This window comes from Pistacia vera, unplaced genomic scaffold (genome assembly GCF_008641045.1).
Source record: "Pistacia vera cultivar Batoury unplaced genomic scaffold, PisVer_v2 Contig320, whole genome shotgun sequence".
NCBI classification, from domain to species: Eukaryota; Viridiplantae; Streptophyta; class Magnoliopsida; order Sapindales; family Anacardiaceae; genus Pistacia; species Pistacia vera.
The window spans coordinates 1,969,587-1,979,220 of NW_022196136.1; the positions used below are offsets into that span (position 1 = coordinate 1,969,587).

Consider the following 9,634-nt stretch of genomic DNA (forward strand, 5'->3'; position numbering starts at 1 on the left):
GGAAGAACAATTTGCTTACTTTTGAAAAGCAGTTAAAACATATTTTTTGTTTTAATTTCTTTGATATGTGCAATGATTCCATTTTAAATATTCCATAGCTAATTAGAAATATCATTTGATTTCAAATGCTTTGTATAATTTATACTATACTAATGATATTTGTAAGAGCAAAGAAGAAGCACCACCTTTGGTAACAACATATACCTTTTTAAAAGCCTCTCTTTCAACTAATTTAGTTTGTATAGTTTGGGAAATTCCACACTGCTACCAATGAAAAACTAAATAATGCATGCCTTGCTCTCTAGTCATTCTTCTGCTTTATATTAGTTTGTGTAATTTGTAAAGAGAGAATTAAGAATACAGAGAGAGAGAGAGAGAGAGAGAGAGAGAGAGAGAGAGAGAGAGTTGTGTCTAAGATCATAGCAGCTGGGTGATGGTACCGCCTAGAACGGTGGCTCCATTGAATATGGAGAGGGAAAAGCCCTGGAGGCATTTCGATAACTCAGTGAAAGCAAGATGCTATGCATTTTCTTTTTATCTTTCATTGCAGTTAAACTTCTTGCTATCTTTCAGTAACAAATTAATTACTTAGCTCCTGGAGAGTTTTTGGTAAATGATAATTTGGTTGAACTTTGTTGAGATATGGAATGCAAATATGTGCTTTAATGTGTAAATATTTTTTCCTTATATTGCCCGGATTTCATGTGATTGAGAAATCCGGACATAATTGTTGCTTTCCTTTATTGTCATATTACAATTAAATAGGAGTTGTACAAAGCATATGAGATATACAAATACAATAGAAAAAATACAGACATTAATTATGTAATTCTTCTCTTTCTTTTTGGCAATCTTTGGCAGACACTCTGCTACTCTCGCCATCTTCTTCTTCTTCTTATTCCTTTTCTGCAGTTTTGACAAACTTTCCAACAACTCTTTAAGACTTTGCTCTTGAAGAGTCTTTACCAAATGACAATCTGATTAAACTTTCCAACAACTATAAGATAATTGAAAGATGGGACATCCCAATAACTCTATAATAAGACCTAATGGTTAAACATTCAATATTCACTAATAAAATTGGTTATTGGGTTGATCAATTTACCCCGTTTAGAAATAATTTTGTGGTCCTTAATTACATAATTATTTGGGTCGATCCACTTACCAAGTTTATTAGTGGTCCTTAATAATTCAGTAATGCCGGTTCCTTCGAAAGGAAAAGCTAGAAACCTGTCCATTTAGAGAAAAAAAAAATAGAGATCTTTCGCCATCTGTCTTTGACTTCTCTTTTCACCATATAAATAAAAAGTTTCCTTATATAAAACAGACGCGCTCTGCAGTCTGCACCACAAAAATATAATAAAAAGGAAAAGCTAGAAACCTGTCCATTTCAAGAAAAAAAAAATGGAGATCTTTCGCCATCTGTCCTTGATTCCTCTTTTCACCATATAAATAAAAAGTTTCCTTATATAAACAGACGCGCTCTGCACCACAAAAATATTATATATAACAATATTTAAAGGCATTTCCAAAAGCAATTTACTAACACAACACAAACCAAACCAAACACAGAGTATTATCTAATTCCAAAAGTGTTTCAATTACACAAACAGATTAAAGCTACAACCGTTTCCAAGAGAGAAAAAATGAGCAGTGAGAAGAAGGCAGAAACAATTGAAAGCAAAGAATGGTACTTGGCAGCCCATGCACCAGAAGGTGTTCCAACGTCTGATCATCTCAGACTCCGGACTGTCAATGTATCACTGGCCGTTGATTCGATCCCTAACAGCCACGTAGTCATTGAGACCCTCTACATCTCCATTGATCCATATCTACGCGCCATCATGACTGGCATTGATGACGGTCTATACCTTTCCCAGTTCCAGATTAATCAGGTCCAAACTGTGCAACTTTTACTTTTATAAAATAATTACAAAGGATTTGCTTGTGTTTAATTTATCACATTTATAAAAATTACAGGTGATATCAGCATTTGGTATTGGAAGAGTGATTCGGTCAAAGGAAAGTACTTACTCAGAGGGTGATTTTGTGCTATGTCCTTTTTTGCCAGTAGCTGAATATTCAGTTGTGCAACCATCTCATCTACATTTGAGGAAGATTGATCCAGCATCAGGAATTTCATTCACAGATTATCTTAGCACTCTTGGTAATCTTAATTTTTTATTTTCTCTTTCATGATGTATGCAGCTTCTGGGTTCCGGAAATATACATTTTGTATAATTGAAAAATGAAGATTTTTAAGTGGTAATGTTAATTTACATTTGAAGACATGCATGTTATGTATAGGACCATCTGGATTCGCAGCATGGGTGGCAATTGAGGTGGTAGGGAACCCAAGGTCAGGTTCAAACGTGTTTATATCGGCGGCTGCCGGAGGTGTGGGTATGCATGCCGGACAGTTGGCTAAGCTCAAAGGTTGTAATGTTATCGGAAGCACTGGATCAAATGAAAAGGTTATAAACTATCCCCAACCACAAACACCAACTTTCTCACCAAATTTTATCAAATGCCCTCCTCTTTTAAATTAAAAATCATTCACTTCTGCCTGCTTCGCATTTAATAAACATAGTTAGCTTCGCATTTAATAAACATAGTTTGTTTGTCAGTGTCACAGAATGTTTAAAGTTAAGTCCTTTGGGTTCACATAACATTTACATATTACATGTGCAAATAATTGCCTATATTTTTTTATTATATTACAAGAAAGAAGGTTGCTTCCAAGTGGGATTTCTTTATTTCTTCGGTTCCTTAATTATTGGTTTTAGTGCTTATTTACTATTTTCCTTTTAAATTCTTTTATATTACTTTGATCATAATTCATACATAGTTGTGAAAGGACACGTACACTTGAATTGCATCCACAAATTCAAGTTGAATTGCATCCACAATTTCACCGACTTTTTACAATTCCTGTTTAACAGTTCCACTTTACATTCACTGTGGTGGGGAATATAGAATAGGAGAATATTGGCTGAAAATATCTCTGCGTGAAGAGTGGTTTGACAAAGACGCTTAAATGAATTATATAAGAACTTCTAAATTTAAGCTCTTTCTCCTTTGTTAATAGATATAACGATTTCTAGTTTTAAGATTCCAAAAATTAGTTAATAGTGCACGCTAATACTGGGGCACTATTAGTGTAGGATACTTGATGATTGTTACTCAGAAATAACGTGATGGGGCCTAATTTTAACTTAACTAATGGTCCATATGGGTCTATACGTCCTTGTATATTTGTCTTTTTTGTTTTTGTGTGAGGCTAAAGTACTTAATTGTAGTTGAAAATTTGTATTCTTTTAGATAAAAAAAAAAAAAAAAATTCAATCCCATTATATATATTCTCAATTTCTCATACGTGTTTCATCTTTAGTATCTATATGATCACATGGCTTGATTTACATAATATCTTCAATAAGTTTTTTCTAGCTAGGACAATTTTATTTACTTTTCCTCCAATCTTAGAAGGATATAATTAAATACAATGGCAACTTAATTTCAATTTTTGATTTCTTGTATAATGCATTGATCTCAGGTAAAGCTCTTGAAGGAGTTAGGATTTGATGATGCTTTCAACTACAAATCATCAGAATCATTTGATGCTGCTTTAAGCAAGTAATAATCTAATCATCGTTTTTCTCTTTTACTTAACATATTTCTCAGTTTAATGGCAAGTACTTTGCATAGTTAGTGGATATAATTTCAATTTAATTTACTATTACTTTTTATAATAGTAATCACCAGATATAACATTTTAATGACAGTAAAAAATTTACATATTACCTTGAATGTTACAGGTATTTTCCTAATGGCATTGATTTTTACCTTGACAATGTTGGGGGTAAGATGCTTGAGGCAGTTCTCAACCATGTCAACAGCAAGGCACATATCGTCCTCTGCGGAATGATATCTGAATATAATAAGGTGCACCAATATCAAATCTCAATCAACAATAATATATCTCATCAATCCACATGCATGTTAATTTATATATAAACATGTATATTTTTGTTGTAGGTTTGGACGGAGAGAGATGGGGTAAGGAATCTGATGAACATGATTGGTAAAGAGGTAAAAATGGAAGGGTTTATGATGGGGTCATCGATGCATCGATTCGGTGATTTTGCAAAGCAGATGGAGACCTATATAAAAGAAGGAAAAATCAGTTCAAAACACGTGATCTACAATGGAATTGAGAGCTTCTTGGAGGGCTTAGGATCCATCTTCTCAAGCTCTAATATGGGGAAGGTTGTGATTCAAGTTAAATCTAAGGCTTAATACTTCCCACCTTTTATCCTTCAGAATTCAGTTTGCATAACTGATATATGGCATCTCTTTATAGTCATGTTTCCTAGTAATTTTTGTTCAATAATGGATTTCACATCCATATTAAGCGCTTTATACAATAACTATAGTTTAAATATTGTCATCAATCTCTGGCAGGGAAATTGGGCCTTTTCCAAAGTAGTGTCGAAGTTGAGATTTCAACTAATTGATAGTTAATTTTTCAAGTTATAATATTAATTTTTACCTTTAACGCATGAGAATTTACTTGCACATCACAAAATTGACAACTTCGTCTATTAAATAGAACAACATAAAAAATGTAAGTAACTTTATCATGTGTCGTGCAAATCAACTTGGAAAAAGAAATTGAATGTCTAGTGTATGCGTGTGGTTAATAAGATAGGTGACAATTAGCAGGGGATTGGTGGCCTGAAACGTATCATATGAGAATTCAGACGACAAGGGGTGGATAATTATCGTGAATATAAAGGGAAGTACCTTATTTTTCCAAATTTACAGTGTGGATTTGTCTTGAAGTGGAAAGTGGGCATTTTTCCTTTTTAGACTTGTCAACTAAATACAAATACGAGTAACGTGCTCAGGTTGTTTAAGGCAATTTGAGAGTGGTATCTAGATAGATAATTGCTTGTAAATACTTCTATTTATTTACTTATTTTCTGTCAACCACACTTGTGGAATGAATGCCACCAAATAAAAAGGATTCTATAGACTGGAATGGAAAGAGAGAGAGAGAGAGAGAGAGAGAGAGAGAGAGAGAGAGAGAGAGAGAGATGAAGCATTTACAAAGAAGAGGTTAATTATGAGAAGGACTATGTATCATGCATGCTAAGAGTACGTAAGAGCGATGGATAATATTGAAAATGAGTAAAGCTAAGAAAATATGATATGTAGAGAAAAGGAGGCAAGGTTTGAAAGGAGAGAAATGAATGGCTTGAAATGAGGTGGTGCGAGAAATGCCTGAGGCTCGCAGTGCATGAAATACATGGAAGAGGAATCATTGCCACTCTTTTTCTCATGCAACACCTGTGTTCCTTATTTTAAATTAAGAACCTTATACAGTCACACCCATCCCATCTGCTTGACGTAATTTACTTCCCTTTTTTGAGCCTTCTTTCTCACTCTCACATATATTTAATTCATGTTAGATTCATCATCAAAATGGTCAATGTTTTGTTGAGTTAAGAAAATATTCACTAAACAGATCGTTGACCTGATGATTTTCAGCTCTCAGCTCTTTTCCCTTTAATTTCTCTAATGAATTAGAAGACAAAACCAATCTAGTCCATTCCCAATAAATTATTTGATAACCCGCTGTATTTGAAGTAAAATAACATATTTGTTAAACTTTTCCTTTAATGATAAAATGATTAAAAATGTGCATTTCCAAGAAGTAATCGTTAATGGTGTGTTACGGTTTTTGGTATGTTGTTTATAAGAAATTAATTTTTTATTTTTTTAAAAAGTAATTTTTTTAAATTAAATAAAAAAAAAAAAAAAAATAATAAGTTTTTCACTGTTTTAAAATGCTTTGAATGACACAAAAACTCTGTACTGAAACCAAGTAATTATAAATATGGATTAAGTTGCTAAGTGGGCACAAGAAAACTGATAGCATTTGCAGATAATTCAGTTTAATCAATATTTGGGATATCATTTAAAGTTCATTACGTATTTCATCATTATTGACTTATTGTCAATCAAGTTTATTGAGCTTAGCTGTGAAAAAAAAAAGGAGAAAGGAAAGCAAACAAAAAGAAAAAGTATATAACCAGGCATATATATATATATATATATTCGAGATATGTACATGAAAACTTTACTTTAAGAAATGCAAAAAGAAATATATATATATATATATATATATATATTCGAGATATGTACATGAAAACTTTACTTTAAGAAATGCAAAAAGAAGAAAAAGAACGTGAAACATGTTTGCATACGTGGTGATACCCATTATCTATTTTATTTAAGCTATACTCCATTGTGTATTAAAATGCTGCATCTTGCTAATATAGTCAATTTTATAATGGAAGTATTGGGGGCCAGTGACTGGGGGAAAGATGCTATGGATTATGCAAAAATCCAGTTTTAGCTCAAAAAATAGAAGCGTTTCGAGGACAAAAATTTGAAGCCAGCTCAAAGGTCGTCACAACATTTCTTATTTTAAGAGCTATCTTTCTCTTCCTTCTTTCGCCACCTCCAAAATTAGCCATGTATGCACTTCATTTAGCGAGATTCCGGTATAAGGCGATGACAAGTGGGTTCGTCATTCTTGTACGACATTTAAAAAAAAAAAAAATTGGTTTGTAGAACATAAAGATTGTCTCAACTTATTACCTTCTATATTAAACCAGGATATAGAAGTAGACGAAAACAGCCATTAAAAAAATATCTAGAAAGTTAAAAACTATATTCTAGATTGACGATCGGTATATACATGATCATAAAATTAGTCATCTAGTCGGGGCCGCCAATATATAAAGCTACATACAAGTAAACATTATAGTTCAACAGAAGACGCGATCACACAATTAAACCTAAATGGAATTGACTGCTTAGTAAAATTAAACTTTAGAAAAAAAAAACTAATTAAACGATTAGAACACACTGCTGATTCTAGCTACTCCTGGTCTCTGCAAGGATATGATATATGCTTAGCTTAGCAAATGCTGGGCATGTTGTTCCAGCCGCAGGAACCCAGAGACCACTGGAGGTCCGGGGAGGCAACTGAGGGTGGAGCAATGGTAGTTGCAGCATTTTGCTGATGGTTAGTGTCTACATTGCTGCCACCTGTCATGGTGGTTGATGATCCGTTCGAAATTTCGCTGTTTCCGGGGTACCACTCAGGAAGGGGCATTGATAAGGGGAAGTTGTTGAGCAGGGTCATGAGATCATCGTCCATGGAATTCATCTCCTCTAATGGTTCCTCACCGGCTTTCATTCCTGTGTTAACCAAACCATATTCATGTGTTTTCTTACCGTATCATGAACATACATAAAAGTACAGTTGAAAAATCTAAATTATACCTTCTAACCCACTGTCAATTGGTTAAAGAATAGTGTACAAACATTAAAGAAAATATATACATGAAGTAAAAGTGACAAGCATGTAGACTAATTTTATGGAGTTTCAAATCTTAAACTTGAAAAATATCTTTTATCCTGTTTGATTTATGTGAATCCTTTTTAAAATACAAGTTAAAATAATTGTTTGGCTTTAGTCTTATCGGCGCTTATTGTCGTACGTGAGAATAAAACTGGGTGCACATTGGGAATAATATTAAAATTTAAAGGCAAGCTATAATGTAAAAGTCCAAGCTAGGACTACGTGTAATTGATTCTACCAAGTGCATGCGAATAGAGATGGAATGAGCAAAAATAATTGAACTCACCAATTGATGACTGAGAAGAGCTCAAATCATCCCACAGTGTATCAGCATTAGCCTCGCCGCTATTCCTCATCACTGAATCAACACCTTCATTGCCTTCCTCCTCTTCACAAGGCACACCCACCACGCCTTTCCCTTTATCACCTACAACCGACAAATTTTCACCTTTGAATATTTCATTGCGAGATAGCTTTTGTGACTCTTGCACTAGAGCATCTAACAGGCCACTATTGCCTCCAGTCGTTTTGGGGGGAATTATTTTATGGTCAGCATTAGTTTTCATCGTACAAACACCAGCCGTTGACCCTGTTGAAGCTGAAGTCCTTGGTTGTGCCTGTGGTGGTATTTGGCTTGAAGGGAGCTCATTGTCCATCCCAGAAACAAAATGATTAATTGGGTCAACAGAACCTCCCGCTCCCATTATCATCGAACTAAAACTCAAATCACGCTCAAAATTATTTCCACTATTGAATTTAAAAGATGGTACTGGAAGAGCCTGAGATTGGAGGTTTTGATTGAAGAGAGTTGTTGCTGATGGTACAAATGAAGAATTAGGGGATAAAGGGATAGAAAAACCATTAGTGCCATTGTTGTTGTCACAAAAAATCTTGAATTGGTGATTAGGATTGGAGTAAAATGAAGTTGGTTGATTTTGAAGAGGGTGGTTTGCAGCGGTTGGGAAATTGAAGGTATCGAACAAGGAGAGAGAGGGATTGTAAGTGGGGTTTTGTGATGTGAGGAGTGAAGACAGTAAAGCGGATGAATTGTTGTGGGATCTCCTGTGGTGGTGGTGGTGAAACGCTGCGGCTTTTTCTTGGATTTCTTGTGGGTAGATAGGTAGGCCGGCTCTTTGGCGTCTCTTCATTCTGGTGTTCCAGTAGTTCTTGATTTCATTGTCAGTTCTTCCAGGTAGCTGTAGAGAGATGAATTATCAAATGAGATAGCTTGGTGATTAAGGAATAAGAACAAGGATATAAAGACAAGTCAGGGAGAGAGATAGATACGAAATTGAAATGGAAATTCAGATAAGAATAAGATAGATAGACCAAAGCAAATGAAAATTTTATATATATGCATATATCGAAATTATATTTCAAAAATCAAATTGTCTCCGAAAATAACTATCACAATCACATAACAAAACCAGTCAAACAATCAACGAAGAAGAGGAAAAACAAGAGACTTCTCAAAACTACTTGAACAAATCAAATTGATCACATAAAAAGAAAAAAGAAAAATCAAAACCACAATCTTAGAGAAATGATCTATATAGTTTATATATATGCATTTATTATGTGGGTAATTAAGGGTACCTGTGCGGCCATGCGAGCCCATTTGTTGCCGAGTTTAGCGTGAAGTTCGATGATGATCCTCTCCTCTTCAGGAGTAAAAGAGCCTTTCTTGAGATTAGGCCTCAAATGGTTAGCCCATCGAAGCCTACAACTCTTACCACATCTCATCAAACCTGAATTCTTCTGCACAGCGTTCCAGTTCCCTTCACCATGCTTCTTCACGTACTCCATCAAGATTGCATCCTCCGCCGCCGTCCATGGACCCTTCTTCAAGTTCTGACTGCATCTTTTTGACCCAGTTACTTCGCCGTCGCTTGCTGCTCCGCCGCTGCTCACCATGTCGGCCAGCTTTTAAATATAATAAACAGTCAATACTGGTTAGTTTTAGTATGGGAATAAGTTTTTGTTTGGGCTTAAAAAGAGAAGAAATAAAATAAAAAGCTGTGTCAATGGTGTTATTACGTAATGGTTATATTGTTTGGATGCACTTTTTGTTTAATAAGTTATTGTAAGCTACTGGGTATAATTGAGTTTTGTTTGTATGTTTGAATTTTGATTGAAAGTCTCTCCTCTCCCAAGGTGAGAGAATTAGAAAAAATAAAAAATTTTAAGAGAGGAGAGAGA

At 34.4% G+C, this 9,634-nt stretch overlaps 2 protein-coding genes across 2 annotated transcripts; one reads left to right on the forward strand and one right to left on the reverse strand.

Annotated features, from left to right (window-relative positions):
* Positions 1–1,552: 1,552 nt before the first annotated feature.
* Positions 1,553–4,447, forward strand: LOC116137045 (2-alkenal reductase (NADP(+)-dependent)-like). The gene is made up of 6 exons (XM_031422730.1): positions 1,553–1,895; positions 1,981–2,167; positions 2,308–2,474; positions 3,554–3,633; positions 3,816–3,942; positions 4,036–4,447. Exons 1-6 carry the CDS (start codon positions 1,647–1,649, stop codon positions 4,294–4,296), a joined length of 1,071 nt encoding a protein of 356 aa, XP_031278590.1. The 5' UTR covers positions 1,553–1,646; the 3' UTR covers positions 4,297–4,447.
* Positions 4,448–6,988: 2,541 nt separating this feature from the next.
* On the reverse strand, positions 6,989–9,349 carry LOC116137103 (transcription factor MYB101-like). Its single transcript, XM_031422791.1, has 3 exons — positions 9,032–9,349; positions 7,722–8,631; positions 6,989–7,272 (listed from the first exon to the last, which is right to left on the reverse strand). Exons 1-3 carry the CDS (start codon positions 9,347–9,349, stop codon positions 6,989–6,991), a joined length of 1,512 nt encoding a protein of 503 aa, XP_031278651.1.
* Positions 9,350–9,634: the final 285 nt, after the last annotated feature.